This window comes from Telmatherina bonti (genome assembly GCF_933228915.1).
Source record: "Telmatherina bonti genome assembly, chromosome: 6".
Lineage (NCBI taxonomy): Eukaryota > Metazoa > Chordata > Actinopteri > Atheriniformes > Telmatherinidae > Telmatherina > Telmatherina bonti.
In genome coordinates, this window is record NC_136624.1 from 25841693 (window position 1) to 25860126 (window position 18434).

At 38.3% G+C, this 18434-nt stretch overlaps 2 protein-coding genes across 2 annotated transcripts; one reads left to right on the forward strand and one right to left on the reverse strand.

Moving 5' to 3' along the window:
* Positions 1 to 307: 307 nt before the first annotated feature.
* Positions 308 to 8093, forward strand: sp1 (sp1 transcription factor). Its single transcript, XM_079243019.1, has 6 exons — positions 308 to 397; positions 985 to 1058; positions 2404 to 3790; positions 4865 to 5006; positions 5550 to 5740; positions 5984 to 8093. The coding sequence occupies exons 1-6, from the start codon at positions 391 to 393 to the stop codon at positions 6286 to 6288; spliced, it is 2106 nt and encodes a 701-aa protein (XP_079099145.1). The 5' UTR covers positions 308 to 390; the 3' UTR covers positions 6289 to 8093.
* LOC306757087 (cell division cycle-associated protein 7-like) lies at positions 7957 to 18317 on the reverse strand (the record flags this gene model as incomplete). Its single annotated transcript, XM_079242050.1, has 9 exons — positions 7957 to 7999; positions 8174 to 8310; positions 14024 to 14173; positions 15769 to 15912; positions 16180 to 16332; positions 16459 to 16554; positions 16771 to 17115; positions 17376 to 17492; positions 18201 to 18317. The coding sequence occupies 9 exons, from the start codon at positions 18315 to 18317 to the stop codon at positions 7957 to 7959; spliced, it is 1302 nt and encodes a 433-aa protein (XP_079098176.1).
* Between the last annotated feature and the right edge of the window lie 117 nt (positions 18318 to 18434).

Sequence of the window (18434 nt, forward strand, 5' to 3'; positions counted from 1 at the left end):
ATAGTAAAGCTAACTAATTCCCTGAAGTTGGTGTCGGCGCTACGTTTTTAGAATAGTTTATTAAAATACACCTTGGTTGTGTAGTTGATATCGTTTGTATAATGTTAGTCACGTGTATGGTAAGTTAATATAAAATAAAACAGTAAATTGACTATCTTAATTTAAAATGAGTAAAATATGTTCGGCTTCTTTGCTGCCATTGACTGGCTGTGATTCAAGTCTTAATCCTGCAGCGATTATGTCTCGCGAAGCAAACAGACTTCAGAGGTGAACAAATCGAGTGCATCTGTTCTCTTCCTTCAAAGGAGAGGGGCACATTAAGTTTGTGTGAAGTTGTGAAAAGTTGTCAAGCCTAAAAAAGAGCAGAGAAACTCCTCCCGTCTTCAAATTATGAGCAGTAAGTTAACTTTTAAAACTCAGTGGCATAATGTGAGCGTACCTTAAACTCAACAGTAAGAAGTAACGTTACAGTACGGCGACTGAGTTGTGTCAGCTGTTACAAATATTGTATTGTTATCAAGCTGCCGTCTCAAGCAGTTTAAAAGTGACTAACTAACGCTACTTCATCGTTACTTGTTCGCACTTCGCAAACATTCATCACCATAACTAAAGATTTTGTTTTTAACTGATACTGAAACTGAGAATTGAGCTTTTTACTGTTTCGATTACATAGATTACAAGTCACATTTTTTCAGAAGAGTTGATGCGATGTCGGTCACTATAGCTACTACTTAGCATTTTCTGAACATTACTTGTGGTGAGTTCATGTTAGCTTAGCTCACAGGCTAGCTGGCCCTGCGAGTTTCGGACATAGATTTCTTTGCATTTCTTACATGAATTACGACACAGCAGCTACAAATCTGTTAGAGTTAAAGTAATTATAAAGAGTTTGTCTGTGTTTTACAGTTTGATTTTTACATGAATTATTTTATTCTGTGTTTTGCTGTTTTGGAAGTCGGTGATCTTACAACTCTTCTTCCGCAGATCAGCAGCAGAGTGAAATGGCCGCGGCGGAGAGCAGTGGAGGATTCAGTCAAAAGCGAAACACAAATTCGCAAGTAGGTTAACAAGTTGCAAACTTGCCAAATCACATGTTTGTCGGCCTAAATCAGACATGTTTTGCTACTTGTTGGACTGATTCTGCGACTGGTCGGTATCGGGACCCGCGCGGGTTGTTGATTTTTTCCCTAGAGCACATGTCACCGGGGTGGGGAATGGGCAGGTAATTTTCGCCCACACGGGGTGTTCCCGTCAAACCCCGGCGCTTAATGTTCCTCTCGTTCAGCCCATTTGGCTGGCCTCGGAGGGGGTGGCTAGAGGAGTGTGGTAGTTTATAGGGCAAAATTAAGTGTGGGAGGGCGATGGGTGGGTTTGGGGGGAGGGGAAGCAGAGCCCGCCGCTACTCCTGAAAAATGTGGTCCCTCCCATACCCCCCCCCCCCCCCCCCCCCCCCCCCCCCACGTCTTCTCTCTAACGCCTACTCCCCTAGAAGAAGTGCTACACAGAGAGTTGTGGTTGAAATGCAAGCTTACTTTTTTTTGCTATTTACAAATCGGAGCTACACATTTTTAAAAAAAAATATAATTTAATTCTAAATATCATTCACATATTTGTGAATACACCTCCTTCAAGCTTCTTCTTATCCTTTTAAATCACATGAGAGATCTTCTTTTATTACTAAGGTAATCGTCAGGTTCACTTCAGTTATTGCTGTTTGTCATTCATTGTTAATATCCATGCTGTAAATATAAATTATAACTACTATTACTTTAGTTTGCAGCTTTTGGTTGTTGTATGTGATTTTTTTTTTTTTTAAATTTAGGCTATAACAATGTTTTGATTGTACTTATTTAAAATATTTAGAAATTGGCTTCGTATATGTCAGACCTTAGATGTAGGTCAAGGTTCAGCAACAATAATTGACTGAAAATTAATACCATCTGACTACCTAAACATACTAAAGGACCAATTGGTGTTTTTTTCTCTCTCCATAAAAATACATTTTTGTTTTCCCGAATGGCTTGGTCATATTCCAAGATGACAATGTAAGAATTCTTCAGTCTTCAACTGAGAGAATGGTTGGGAGAAATCATTTTCACACATGAATTGACAACCAGAATGTCCAGACCTTAACCCCATTGAGAACCTCTGGAATGTGCTAAAGAAGATTAAATGCAATGGTTTGACTCCTGTTATCAATACAAGATCTTAACAAAAAAAAAGCCCCTCTGGAAAAAAATAACTCAAGTGTCATAACATGAGCATATCAAAAGGATTCCATTCTTGTGTGGCTTAAAGAAAGGTTGTCCATCAAAATGTAATAGTGTGACTTTATTTTTGACCAGGTATTTCATTTTTACTTATTCAACCATACATTTATCTTTATTAATATTAATTTTCCAGGACTCACAGCAACCATCTCCACTGGCCTTGTTGGCAGCCACATGCAGTCGAATCGACACTCCTGGAGAAAGTGATTCTCCTGCAGATCAACAACAAAATCAGCAGCAACAGCTGGAAATAAACCAGGGCGTTTTTACTTCCAGTGCCAATGGTTGGCAGATTACTCCTTTCAGCCTTCAAGCTTCCTCAGGCTCGAACACCATCACCACCGATTCCTCAGGTGGGATGATAGGAGACACCAGCAAGAGCAGACAGGTGCTGTCCCCATCGGCAGCTGCTGTAAGCACTCAGGGTCAGCAGCAGCAGTATGTTGTTGCACAAGCTCCGTCAGTTCCAGGTCAGCAGGTGCTCACCACTGTAGTGCCCAATATTCAATACCAGGTTATACCCCAGTTTCAGACTGTGGATGGCCAACCACTACATTTTGCACCTGCTCAGCAAGACTCTACCGTTTCTACTGCAACAGGAGCAGGGCAACAGTTTCAGATAGTGTCCTCTCCAAATGGCCAGCAAATCATAGCTGCAACTAATAGAGCTGGTGCAGCAGGAAACATCATAACCATGCCGAGTGTCCTTCAGGGAGCCATCCCCATACAAAATATTAGCTTAGGCAACGGTGTGTTACAAAACCAACCCCAGTTCTTGGCAAATATGCCAGTTTCTCTTAATGGAAACATCACTTTGTTGCCTGTCAGTACAGGTGCTACAGGGAGAGATGCAAATGCTAGTGGAGATTCAGGTAATCAACTCCTACAGCAATCGCAGCAGCCAGTGTTGTCTAACAGCGGGGCAGGGTACATGACAAGTGCATCGACTATAACAACGCAGACCACCTCCTCTTATGGAGTTACTCAAACGCAGAAGAGTAATGGACCAGTGACAGGAACCTTCCAGCAGAACCCAGCAACCTCTCTTGGCATCCCAATACAGTCAGAAAGCAGAGACGGGCAACAACCTCAACAAATCCTTATTCAGCCTCAGCAGATTATTCAAGGTGGAACACCTCTCCAAACCATCCAGGCTGGTACTGTTACGACCGCAGGTGGTCAAGTATTTTCTACTCCAACACTCAGCCAAGAAGGGCTTCAAAATCTTCAAATTATGCCAAACGCAGGGCCCATCCTCATACGCACTGTAAGCCCCAATGGCCAAGTTAGCTGGCAGACCATTCAGATCCAGAGTCCACCAGGTGCACAGATCACTCTAGCTCCAGTGCAGTCTCTACCCCAACTTGGCCAAACTCAAGGAGCTGCTGGAGCTCAAGGATTACCTGTCAATACTGTGCAGATACCAGGCATTCAAACCATAAATCTGAACACTCTTGGAAGTACTGGGCTACAGATGCATCAGCTGCAAGGAGTTCCCATTACCATCGCCAGCACATCAGGTCAGTCATCCTTATTTGTGCTAAATTTCAGTGCTATTAGGCTTACTTTGTTATCAACACTAAAAGTTTGGGTTTTGCTTTTGATCAGCACCATAGAAGTCTAAAGTCAGATACTATTTAAAAAAAAAAAAAAAAAAAGATGGATAAGGTGTTAACCTATATCTGAGATAGTTCTCAATGTCACATGTCTTTGTTGGATCTCATTTGATCTGTTTAATTCTGGTTAAACCAGTTCATCAATCTGTTTTCCTGAACCTTGGCTGCATGCTTGTGTTTATTTTTTAGTTTTTCCTTTGAACAATGACACCTTCACAATGCAGGTCACATTACACTTTAGTTGTGAGTTGGACACAAACTATGTTTTAGTAGAGGTGTAACTTCACCCCTCCCATCATTTCGAGGCCTTTTTTCATATCTAAATCTGCTTTAATTCACTTGTTTGCCTCCAAGGTTACATTATATCAAACACTTACCATTTGTGATTAATCACTGAGTCTGCTTCCCTGATTATGAAATCCTGTGCTTCCCATCAGATACATTTGTTGCATGGTTAGTTTGAACTATACTATTACTCAAGTCAACAGGAAAATTATTTTTTATTTCTACACCAGAACTGACAGTAAATTAACATTTTCATTGCAATTGGAGTCCAGGAGGCTCTGGTTAACAAACATTTGAGCAAATAATCACATGACTTACATGTCAGGTTTAGATTGGATGTGGTTGATACTTGTAGAGCTTAAAAAAACTTTCTTGTTCAAAAAATAAAATACATATAGCTGATTTCCATGTCATACACAATTAAATATTGTAACTGTTTATTGTTAAGCTGCCCACTTAATTACATGTTAATTAGGGTTACTGTGTAAAGTCATTGAGGAATGAAATTGAGTTTTTTTTGTTTGTTTTGTTTTAAATAACTTAAGACTGTTGGGAAAAACATGATGTTCAGTGGAAAGTTATGTATCAGCAGTTCTTCTGCAATCTGAAGCTGATTGACATGTACAAACTAAAGTTATTAAAACAATGTCCACATTAACTTTGACTGAAACATTTCCTCTTTAATCATGACAGGAGAGCAGGCTCTGCAGCCAGGTGGAGAAAGTTTGGATGACAGTACTGCTATGGATGATGAGGATATAAGCCCACCCCCTCAGGGGCGGCGTAACCGCAGAGAGGCTTGTACATGTCCCTTCTGCAAGGATGGTGAGGCACGGTATGTCACTTGATCCTTTTATTAATTGCTGTGTTTACCATTGACAAAGAATTCTTCTGAATGCCAGATAAATGTAGCATTTTAATTTTATTCAGTATGTTGCTTATTGTACTCTGCCTTTTGACCAATTATTGCTGGGATAGGCTCCAGCTTCCCCGTGACCCCCTTTACTAGACTAAGTGGTTCAGAAAATGAATGAATGAATGTTGCTTATTGTAATTTTTATGATTAAGTGTTGTTTGTAATTCACTGTTTTATGGGGGGGAAGCAGTTTAAAAAAAAAAAAAAAAAAAAAAGGTTCAGTAGAAAATGGTTACTAAAATTGCAATACGTTTTAAAAAGTTAACTTGAATTTTAAGTAATTTAATCCATTTTCTTTTAAAAGAATAATCATTGTGTTGCATTTAGTAGCATCTGGTGGTAAGGATGCAGATTGCATCCAGAAGGAGCAAGTTATTTTTCCCTGGTTTATATTTCCTTTCACATGACTACGCCATACAAATTTAACTTTCTCAAACATTTTTTTTTTCTGTCATCGAGCAGTGATCCAAATAAAAAGAAGCAGCATATTTGTCACATAAGCGGATGTGGGAAAATCTATGGCAAGACATCCCACCTGAGGGCTCACCTTCGGTGGCACACAGGGGAACGTCCTTTTGTATGCAGCTGGTCTTACTGTGGCAAACGATTTACCCGTTCAGATGAACTTCAGCGTCATAAAAGGACACACACAGGTACAATTAATGATTTTAGTTTGAAATAAAAACCAAACCCTCTTAATCCTGTCTTAATTTTGGATGTGTGCTTGCTGGTATTGACTAAAGTAGCAATTGTTAGGATTTGATTGTTAGGATTTTTCATTAATATTAGTTACTAAACTAAGTCGTGAATTAAGTCTAAAAAGCAGTCTTAGTCATTTGTCTAAAGAAGCACCAGGTACAGCTACTAAAGCTTGTTTCTTTCTCCCTGGTATTCAGGAGAGAAAAGGTTTGCATGCACCGAGTGTCCCAAACGCTTCATGCGCAGTGACCACCTCTCAAAGCACCTCAAGACCCATTTAAACAAGAAAACAGTGGCTGTTAATAACAGTGGCATCTCAGTCTCGGCCGACGGCGGTTCCCCTGCAGCGGGATCAGAAGCCAGCACAGGAGCAGTATCTGCCAATGACCAGCACACCATTGTCACTATGGAGACCTTATCTGCAGAGAGCCTAGCTCGATTAGCCAGCAGTGGTATCAACATGATGCAGGTGGACCTTCACCAGATCAATGGCAACTACTAAAAGCAGCAGAAGAAAATGGCATTGGTGGATATTGTTTGGACTTTTGGGGTTAAAAAGGGCATGTTGCTGCAGAAGCAGGACCTCTCAGAGGCCCCAGACAGTAAAAGGGGGTGGGAGGGACGGGCGCCTCAGATACAACACGACATATACTAATAAACTGTCAAACCAAAAGAGGAATTTAATATCCATCTTTATAATTAGACACCTGTGGCATTTAAGACTCAGATGTGAATATATTAGTTTGACGTGTTAGATTTGAGAAATTACCATCAAATCCAATTTTCCATGTATGGAAATGGCATTACACTAACATTTGTCCCACACAGTTACTCATTAGTGGGATTGCAAGTCAGCACGCTTCATGCTGAATTCATAGATGGCACAATGTCTGGCTCCTTCTCCGTATATATATATATATATATATATATATATATATATAATATATATGAATAGAGCTATGTCAGTTACCCCCCCCTTGAGTTTTCTGCTCTGACTTGTCTCCAGTGTGCTAACTGACCCCATCATCACAAATGCAATATTTCCTTATATTAAAACCTTTACAGCAAATACTGAATTTTTAGATTCCAACACTTGTGGTGGAAAACTGAAAATATGTAGTATTTCCCATATCATTGGAATAGTATGTTGGCGAAGCATTATGTCTATACATTAGGTCATAGCTGGATGGAGCCAGAAGCACTTAATGGGGATATAGGTTTCAGGGCACTGAGATCATAAGGCGAACGCTAACCTCTCATGTAAGTACAAACATTCAAGCCATCATGCTTTAATATCTGTATGATAGCAAAGCATCTTTTTATATGTGTATATATGGTGTGTTTTTTTTTTCTCCAAAAAGGCTACAGAAATTTTTAGAACAGCCCAGGATCGTCTTAAGTGATACAAGAAATTGCCTTTCAGTTGTCTCTACCCCTGATGCGCAGTCAGTCTTCAGGGCCTTTCTGTCATAGAACATGTCATATGCAGTCCAAGTCTTCCATTTATTTTTACTTTGCTGTGGTATACTTATTTTAGATTTTGCCTTATAGTCATGTCACTTTTTTCTCTTTTGTAATTTATGACCACAGTGAAATATTTTGCAAAAATGTCCAGACAGCATGAATATAGAAGCTCATAACCAAAGGTTCATACTCCTGATCAAAACAGAACTTTTTCCCTTGGTCCATAAATTTTGATCATTTCTCTTGTAATGCATATGCTAAAGTTATAACTGGAAAAAATCCAGCTAGAGGCAAACCTTGGCTAAACTTTCCTTTTGTTGTCCAAATAAATGAGATGCAACCTGTATTATAAAATGTGTTTTTCCCTAACTCTTACTATGCTTTGTGAAATGTAATCATAACCTGTGCAATGTATGTTTGAAAATCAATTATGTTCATTGGACAAGTGCTCTTACTTTTTTTGCCCCATTTTAAATAAGGGATTTTATATTGTTTATACAACTGCAAATGCCAACAGCTGGATTAAAATTTAAATCTCAAATTTCTTTGAAAACTTGTGCTTCAACAAAACATTCACAAGGCCCAGTAATTTTTAGAAACCAATTTATTTGTTTAAAATACAAGTTGTGTATACTTTAACTCAGAACTTCAACAACCCCCCCTCAAAACTACAGAAATCTGGAAAATTGCTCCCCTCCGGCAAAAATCACATCTCTACATCCTCGTCACTCTTCAGTTTGTTGCGGAGGCTGAAAGAGAAAAACATTTTATCATTACCAAAAGACAGTTAGCAGTACTGGTCAATAAGCAGCATACCATTGTCACAATGGAAACGTTGTCTGTTTCAACTGTATAAAATACATTCAGTTCATGTTAACTTTACATGGCAACACTTGAATCTGAATCTTAAGGTAATATTCCACCTGATGAGGTAGGAATGGACATCAGAGAAACCATGATACTGAGCCAGGGGAAACAGGATGCCAGTTGGACAACGACCCTCTCGCTGACGACAGAAGCTGCAGTTGCAAATACCTCGACATGGAGGGCACTTCCACTCCTAAGGAGAGATAAATGAATAAACAGCAAAATGGTATCACAGGGAGGAATAAGGATTTTCAGAAGCTCTGAGACCAAGAGATAGATTAGATGTAAAGGAAAATTACCCTAAAGTTGCAGTTTTTAACCTGTATACTTCTGAATAAGACACTTGGTGAAATTAAAGGAGTCATAACCTGGTCTTTTCATGTCTCCAAAGTGTTTTTAAAAAATTGTTTTAAAACTTTTTTTGGTTTAAGTTTTCAAAGTGCTGGTTTTGACTTTATTCATTATAAAACTTTACTCGTGAGATTTCAAACGAGATTTTGATAAACATGTTAATTTAAATTATTTTGAGCTGATTGATGCTGGAAGTCCAGCGACGGAGGAGGGCGGGCCCAGTAGTCCGATGACAAAAACAACCGCTAATGAGAGCAAACTAACCTGACAGCAGCAGCTTTCTGAATTCAACCATTTATGTTTGAATCCAACTGAGCCCGAGAGAGAAGATACAGAGATGGTGGAAGGAATGGTAAAGTCGTCATTTTAATCTCTGCTCACCTTGCTGTAAAGTCAGATAGCACGTTGACAATGAGGCATGTTGTTCATGTTAATACGTCTCAATTTTATACTGTGTTGGACAGTTTTTTAAACTATAAATAAACATTCATAGTTTAAAAATAATAAACATTCATAGTTTTAAAACATTATCAATGTTAGAAAGCCTTATTTAAAAATAAAAAAGAAAAGCTATTAGTAATTTTCTACATCACTAACAGTGATGACAAAAATGGAATGATTGTTCCAAACGATTGATCTTTTGGAACGTTCGGAACACATTACTACAGTGACACCTAGTGGCCAAAATGATTTCAAATTATTGAACTCAAAATGGAACGTTTTGCTGTGTCCTGATGTGTTTGGTCTGTTCCAATTTCTTTTGTTAGTTTCTAGAGATATCAGTATGGAAGTCTGGACTTCAGCATGATGACAGTGTATTTCTGGATGGGAGAATGCAATTGGGGTCAAGTTTCTTTTCAAAGTTCCTGAAACCGTCAACGTCCATAATTAAAAAGGGTTGTGGGTCCAAACAGGTCAGGTTGATCGGTGCCTCGTCCAATTCATTTAGTCTCCTTGTCAGGAAACAACAAAAACGAAGTGAGGAGGAGGAATACTGCTAAAAACGTTTGCATTTTATAGCTAATAAAAATAATCTTGATGTGCGAATGTAGATATAATAAATGGGCCTTTTTGTGCTCAGGTGTGAAATTCATTCTAAATAGGCTTAATTAAAGAGTAAACTCAATTATTAATTCTTGACTTTATTACATATTTATTTTTTAATTAAGTTTATGATATAGTTACGTACCATAAATGAAACGCTGGCTCGAATCAGCACTGGACTGGGTTTCCTAAGACTGATGGAGACATCAGAATGTTTGGTCCACAGGGGTCTCCACATTGTTGTAGTATTACAACAAATGTTGCATGCAATGCATTTAACTTATTTCCCTTCAAGGAGCTGTGATCCCAGACAGCTGACCTGGGACACTTTGTACTCCCTTCCATTCTAATACAATTTTCAAAGAACGCCGAGAGAAAACTTCACAAATAAACAGCTGTTTGAGAGATTTTAAATGTTTCACGCACATCAAGTGACTTTGCTGCTAATTAGAAAAGACAAAAAAATTTTTGAATATCTGTATTTTAATTTTCTGAAAATCTAGTATATTCGTGAATGTAGTAAACATTTTCACTTTTTTATTAATTAGTTGTTCCATTTTGGACACAAGGTTGAAAAGATCGCTGAGTTTTGTGTTTCACTAAGTTCTGACCTATGGTTCTGACTAACGTGGCATGGAACAACCGTGGCATTTTCAAACAATTGGTGACATAATGGAACGCAATATGGAACAGTCGCATGACATCCACGTCTAAATTCAGATCATGGAACGCTGTTTCGCATTGCACATTTCACAGTAGTTTCCATATGGACTGGGACACCATTTCAATCTTGTAATCACTAATTAATGTACTTTTTCAAAAATCTGAAGTTAGATATGTAAAAAATGAAGTCATGTTGACCGCTGCATCATATTTCCCAACCAAACTTACATTACATGTCACACCAAACTAATCGGCAGCCATAAAGCTAATCAAATGACAAATAATTTGTCATTTGATTAGCTTTATGTCTGAATGTTTGGGTATAGAAGAGAAACTCCCCCTTCATTTCTTCAAATAGGTAAATGTACATAAAATGTGATTATATATGTTCTTGCCATTTCATATTACATATAACAAATAGTAACTTTGCTGCAGTCACTTAGGACAAAAGTAATTGAATAAAAGTAAATACACAACTTTACCATATACACATTTCTACATCTGACTTCTGAATATAAAATGTGAAGCTGAAGTAAAAAAAAACAAAAGAAACAGCTCATTAGAACACAATGTATTTATTAGTGTACATAAATAAAATTAATGCTCACTTTTAATAAAAATGAAAATATTTTTCACTCTTTGTTATTGATTCTGTGAACAGTAGCTGAGTTTTCTGGGTTAAATGTGGTTAAATATGGTGTCTCGTGGTTCTGGAGCCACTGAGCAAGACTCAAAAGAAATCATCTTCCAGACCAGTGTTTCTCCAATCCAGTCCGCAGGACCCCCTGTCCTGTTTTTACCTACCTTACCTACCTTAGCACATGTGAATGAAATAAAGGGCTCGTTAACAGGCTGCAAAGAAGTTGAAGGAAGTTCAATAGTCTTACTCAGGTTCTTTGGAGGAGGAACGTGTCCAAAACATGCAGGGCAGGGGGGCCTGAGGACTGGAACTGAGAAACACTGCTCCAGACTGAGTTGAGGCTTCTTCAGGGATGGCTTTTAGGACCAGGGAAGGCTGGAACCACAGTTTTAAAGAGATTTGCAGACTCCTACATCATCTTCACTGCTGTAGTCTGGGTTCCTTTTCTGCACAGAACCAGATACTGACATCAAAACAAGCAATTAAAGCGCCTCTTACCTTCCATTAAGAATGTATATGTGTTTGATTAATTATCATTTTCTGTATGTAAAATAATTAAAAAGACAACAAACCTGTACTTCCAAAGTGTGGGTGGAAAGTCCTTCATGACAGCTGTGTTCCAGTTGTTGCCTGCGTTTTAGGGTCAGTCTATCAGCCTACATCTGCCTGTGCATGGCATGAGATATGCTGGACTAAAATCTACAAATACAAAATAAAAAAAAGTCAGATCATCTGATTAATAGATTGTAGGTGTAAATACCTGCAGTTTATAAGTCATCAAAATATTGCAATCCCAATAGGTGAAATCAAACTTTATAAAGCTCCTTCATGCCAACAGCAACAAAGTTTTTGCATACTTTTTAAAAAAAAGAAAGAAAAAAAAAATCAGGGTTTCATATACCAAAATATACAACAAAGAATATTAAAAACACACTAGTTTTATTTCACCCCCCCCCTCACCAACTTCATGTAGATAAAAATAAAAGTAATGAATATCTGGCTTGATGCAAATGTTACAAAACATATACTTCAGATCCATACAGGCCAGAAGTCAGACCCCAATATCCACAAAGACTGTTGCCATAGCAACCACCCAGCTAAAACCGGACTTTACGGGAGCAATAAAGTAAATGGCGACTACACACACTAACTACAGCCTCTGAAACACAGACAGTTCACCAGCTTCAGCCTCCAGAAGGCTCATTTCTGCCCAGTGTTACCAGTAAAATTTATCTGCAAATGTTACATCCTGCACAGCTCTTGTTTAACACACATCACGTGAAAATGTCAGAAATAAAAAGTTTGTGTTCTGGTTCAGTGATGAAATCTAATGCTATTGGAAATGAAGAGGCCATAAGATGTTACCTTTGTTTTTTTTAATGTAAATACATATACTCCCTGATGAAATGATGCCAGCATCAGACTACATGATGGTCACCATGTTGGATTAAATAACTGCCATGTCGTGATCGGAAGAAAACACTGTCATCATGACAAACCTACCATCATAAATATTGTACTTACTGTGTGGTAGCAGGCATCAAAAATTAGAAATAGAGAAGTCTTTTACAAACATTTACGTGGCAGAGCATAAGATAGATATAAGAAAATTAAACACGGGGCTCATTTGTACACAGCAGAAGGTTAAACCTTTAGGCTTGTCCCGTTAGCATTAGGGTTAGCATTAGCATTATGTGCATCAGGTTAAGTCACATCTCAGTCACGGCAAAAAACTTTATATCAGTAGCAAAACTTACCAACATTATTGATGGTGAGCTGCTTAAATTTGCAAATGCCCTTCTCTCCAGCCACAGCAGGGTTGATGCCACTTGATCTGGTATTTTCCCAAATGTTTGCAAAATGCACAAGCAGGCCGCCAGCGGTAAAGATGCAGGTGCATTTTCAACAAAATATAATGTAATCCATCTGTCCCTGGTAGTTTGGTCCCTTGATGAAGGGAGAGAAAAAAACATTCCGGTGTTTGTTTTGGCAACAGACAACGAGCAGTGGACATGGGATCGCTGTTTCCACATCTTCTCACAGCTTGTTGATAACTGCGACTGAGGCCGGCCCAGCAGGTGTTTTTAGGCATAGAAGAGGGGTGGGTTCAGGTCTAGAACGGGGTGGGTTTATGCAATTAGCTCTCCGGATTGACAAAATCCCAGGGGCAATTAAAATAAAATATGTTTGTGAGACTTTAGCCTTGTAGACAGTTTTGCTGTGAACAAAGCGCCCAGATGGAAAAACTCGACCGTCTTCAAATGAAAGGCTTCCGGGGATGTTAGCACTTCCACCCAATACTAATACACACGTTTTAACTTGAAAAAGTGCAATTCTCAGATGATGAGCCCTTTAACTCAGAGGAAACCAACTATAAGCTACATTACAATTTTAACATTGTTTAAGGAGAAAATAATCAGAATACTATATTTATGTCCTACTCCATTTTTACAATCTAGGATACTAGGGTTATCAATCATTTTCTGGCTAGCTACCTAATTAAGACTTGAGGACCAAAACTAATGATCCACCATAAACCTCCCAAGTCTCAAACAGTTTGTGGTTTGGCACTACAAGAATTCCTGAGATTAAAATAACAGACCACTAAAATCTTATTGTCATAGTTGTATCTGCATATCTTGATTAAAATATAGGGCTTCAGTTATGCCTAGATGTAAAAATAATGTCCATCTTGGGCGTTAACGACTTACCTAAAAGCTACTGTGACTTAAGTGTTTGCAGTAAAGTGGATTTAAAGCACATTATAAAACAGGTATACAAAATACAAATATTAAAACATCTGATCTTCAACACTGGGTTTGATTATGTCTTGCTTGACTACAGTAACTGGTTGTAATTTAAGGGCTGTAAAAACAAAGTATTTCACAAAGTTCACACAAGATAAGTTGTTTAAATTTTGGACTTGCAAATAGCAAATTCCAACAGTAAAATGTCCAAATCATTCCTGATCTTAAGACAGTGGACATGCTCTGTCGTGACCTGAGACAGGGCTGTGGAATCATGGCACCCAAGGAAAAAATAATTAATCAAAACAGGTTTGTGATTAAGCACAGCACTGGAAAAGTCATGTAAGAAGTTGTCTTGTACTTCCTTATCTGTTTTTCACAGTCTGGTATTGTATGCCCCCAGATCTGTTTAAGTAAAATGTATTCACATGTGTAACAGTTTGCTGTATCAAAGGGCTAACCGGATCAAGGAGAACTTTTCTGACATCCTCTCCATATCTGTTCCTCAGGCATGGCCCACAGAACTGTCCCTGAATCCCACGACAGTCCTCACTGCGACAGCATGTCTTCGAGTCAACAGTTTTCTGGCGGCACTGATGGCATGTGGAACCCTGAAAATAGAGAAGAATCAAACACATTTGCAAGCATCCTCAGACTTTTACTTTCATTTTCATAGACATTTTATTCAAATGTTAGAAATATTTGGAAACAAAATTCCAGAAAATAGATTGATACCTTCCCTCTACTCTTCCTGCAGACTTTCAGTCAACACTATTAGAATGAGGTGTGTGTGTACAGAGATTCCCTCCCTCTACTTATAAAAAGTTATCCTACGGTTAATCACTCTGAGGCTCACTGCAGACAGTAAAATATCCAACTGTAAATGCATAGACCTGTTAATCAGATGTCATTACACAACAGTAATCTGCAAAACTATTGCTTACTAGAAGTCAGATTTTATTGTACCATTTCAAAATAGTATTGCTCCCCATTTTATTAGGCTTTATGAAAGTTCAATGTTTTTTTGTGTTTTTTTTATTTTGTCTTCTTGCTGTCATCAATTCAGTCATTGTATCTGACTATTTTCAGAGGAAAATTATTTTTGTTAAGTTACTTCACATTGGCCTCAAACATGACATAACCTAAGCAAAGGAAACTATTCTAAATGGAATCTTTAGACATTTTACTTGCAGCTGACGCACAATTCTCATTTCTGTAGCAGCATCTTCAAAATTGACTGTCAGAAAATAACATTATTGCACCAATGTTGATTCCTAAAGAGGTTTTACACAAAAGGTCCACTGTAAGTCACACAGGAAATTATGACTTCTTGACTAATCAATGAATTGCAGCATGTCAAGCTCTACCTTTTGGGTCAGCTTGATAGTACGGGGTCCTCAAGGGAAGGATCCTGGACAAATTACACAGTTCGGGTTGGATATTCTGGCTCCCAGCCCAGTTTTGGTAGAAACAGGGCATTATATCAGTTTTTATTTGTTTGCACATTTCAGCTGATCTCTGTCCCATTTTCTTGACAGTACACAAATATGAGGTGTGGCTTTAGACTTGCGCAGTGCTTTATCGGTATGTATCTCACACTACATCTATTAAAACTGCAGGTTGAGGTCTGATCTGGTTCCAGAGCTAACAGATTAACCTGATCCTGACATTTGATAAATGCAAGCTATTGGGTGGAAAAAATATCAAGGCCTTGGACAGATTGCCACCTATTTTCCCCTTCTTTTGCATATTCAAAATTAATTCGAAATGCTGGACAAAAAAAAAAAAAAAAAGGTGTGCTTTCAATCTTATTTCTTAAAATGTCCTGCAATCCAAACACTTGTTTCAGTGTCTTTTGGATATAAGCACAGCAACAAGATGAAGCTGCTTGTAGCAGAGGGTTATCAACAACAAGAAGAAAAAACAAGAATAAAAGAAGCACACAAATAACAAACGGCTTGCTTCATGGGGCGGTGAGTCTTTATACAAGCAAAAGCACATGAAATCTAATGCTAGGAGACAGTCCTGCTCTGATATGGACAGTTGTTACCAAATCACAAATCCAGACATACAATTCAGATTTTTTTTTAAAATTATTTTCAAATCCCAGTGTAAAGTGTTCTAAAGATTTGATTTGGGAAGCAAATTTGATTTCTTTCTAATCTGAACACAGACTAACAAAATTAAAGCCCAGCTTTGAACTCACTGTTACACTGTTGTACATTTTGTCCGTCATATTGTCTGCAACCAGCTGAAGCTCATCTTCTGTGATGCTTTCCACTGGCCGGATTACATGAGGTTTGCTTTGATTAGTGCGTGAGGTGCTGCGACGCTGTGGAGCACGGCGCACCTGAAACAGATAATGGTGTTCTGTTTACTGGAAAATAATAATTGAAGGCATGAAACATAATGTCTAGTTCCTATTGTTAATGATAAAAGTTTGTTCTCAAGTATTCCCTTTGTTATTGTTGGTCATTAATAATACAAAAACCAATGTACCAATAAAAATCAAGCCCATCTTGAAGTCAAAATTATATGACTGTAGGATAAAAAAAATGTAATTATTTGGAGTGTGATCTGTTCCTTTATAAACATTTTCAACTGGTATATAAATTACTTCAAGCAGTTCTTCCTCCAAGCTGAGCTCGACGTCTGCCTCCTGAGAGGCTGTGGGATCCTCATTTTCTGTCATAGATCGAGTCAGTCTTCGAGATGCCCTTTCTGGGTTCCTTCTGGACTCCCTTCCAGAAACACTTGCACGAGGTGGACGCTGGAAATGGAATAATACCAGCTCAATTTATTATACTATAAAGAAATACATATTCAGAGCTCTGCTGAGGTGGAACAGAGACGTGACTGGTTCACTGAATGGCTTCACACGTTTCATTCTACTCACAGAAATCCTCTCTTTGGTCTTCTGTTTGCCTGCTTGGTTTTTCAGAAACCCTGGTCCTCCTGGCATTTTCTGCAGATCTGCCATTAGCTGAGCCAACTGTAAAAAGAATGAAAATAAAAAGGAATTAAAAATGTAAATTAACATCATGAGTCCCTGTTAAACATCTAATATCTCCATTGATCCAGAATGCTTTTCAACATGACAGGATTTTTAAAACTTAATGTATTTAAACTCCTGCTTTAAAAACACCATCAACTGTAATTTCTATTTAATAGTTCCCAAATACTTCAATTTATTTTGTTTTTGACAAACCATTGCTTTGTTGGCCTTGATATTCTGCTCTCTTTTGGCCAGGAAAGTATTTGCCACGTCTTCAGTTGAATCAGATTTGAGCTTCTCAGATGGAGACGACTCCGTCGCAGCAGTTTCCTCATCCTCAAAATTCACATGTCTCTCCATCTTTGTCCTGATAGTCTTTCTTGGTCTCCTCACTTCTGTGTTTGTTGATATTTTCTCATCACCCTCTTCACTTTTGTATTCTGTGGGCTGATGGGCAGAGTGAGCAGCCCGCAAAGCAACCCTCAGCCTGAAAGGTCGGGAAGTGGTTTCCTTCTCCTTTTGGAAATCAGGCTGGGCTTCATAATCAAAGTTTGAAATCTGATGAATAAAGGTTTTAAAAAAGACTTAATTGGCAATCAATAGTAATAGCTGCACCGTGTGGCTTAATTTTGTCAAAACTCTTCACAGCAACAAATACTCACACTCAACTCCAAACAAAAAAATTTGACATATAAAAAGGAATGAATTATTGATTTGATAGATAACAGGAATAATAGCTAAACATAAATGTTTAACTACCTTTTATTAGCAGATATGAATGTACGACAATAATGGGTTAAATCAAGTAATAAACGTACCGTGTCCTCTATTTCTGTGTCAGAAAAGCCGTAAAATGTCGTATCATCTTCAGAGTCCTCTGCAAAAACATCAGCTAGCTCCTTTGTAAGGTGGTGCTTTCCAACTCCAAACCCCGCCTGACAAATAAACAAATAACAGTTTCAAACATATTCACACGTTAGGTAGACGTTAGCTCTACAAATGAGTAATAATTACTTATTTTTTACCATTTTGTTTATGACTTAAAACGGTAATTTCTTCAAAGTTAGCTATCTTCTGTCACGCGCAGGCACACGTTCAATTAAGCTGATTGAAAGGAGTTCTTGCTTGGGAAATTGGGACAGCGGAGGTAGCAGACGGGGTTTAGGTTTTTTAACTCCGCCCTTACGTTACTGTGAATGTTTTTGATTGTTTGTTTGTTATGTGGAACAGTATGAACAATAAACAGCAACCCTTCAAAAAACTAAATAAAGCAAAAAAGTGAACTTAGCTTAGTCTGTTTTTTTCTGTGTCCAGCTTCAACATACCCTCCTCAACTGAGTCAGGCGTGTTGGAGCACAGAAATACTAAAAAGACTTGGAGGGGTGTAATTCTCGCGGGATCTAATTAAGTAGTCGTGTATTAAAATATTGTTCGGGTTGTTATTAAAAACTGCATAAAGAGTTAGATCAATTTAACCTCATAGCTTACATTAAAACTCTCTATGGGCCACATAAAGTTTTCTGTCTTCCTGGCTGACAAGTTCTTTGCAGAAGAGAATAAAATCAGCCTGGGGCTTGGGTGCAATATGAGTTGGGTGGTGGCTGACAGCTCTTGATGTTGTGGTGTTGTCACGATTGACATACATCTGTAGAAATATAGACCTCAGGGACAGTGCCTCTGGTGTAGCAGTATGGTGTGGTTGTCCCCTCTTTAAGAAAGGAAGACCAGAGGATGTGCTCCAATGTCCAGACAGTTAACATGTGCTTTGTGGACTTGGAAAAGCCATTTGATTGTGTACCCGAGGGTGTCCTGTGGAGGGTACTCCTGCAGTATTGAATACGGGACCCAAACTGTCTGGTTCCTATACAACCAGTTCC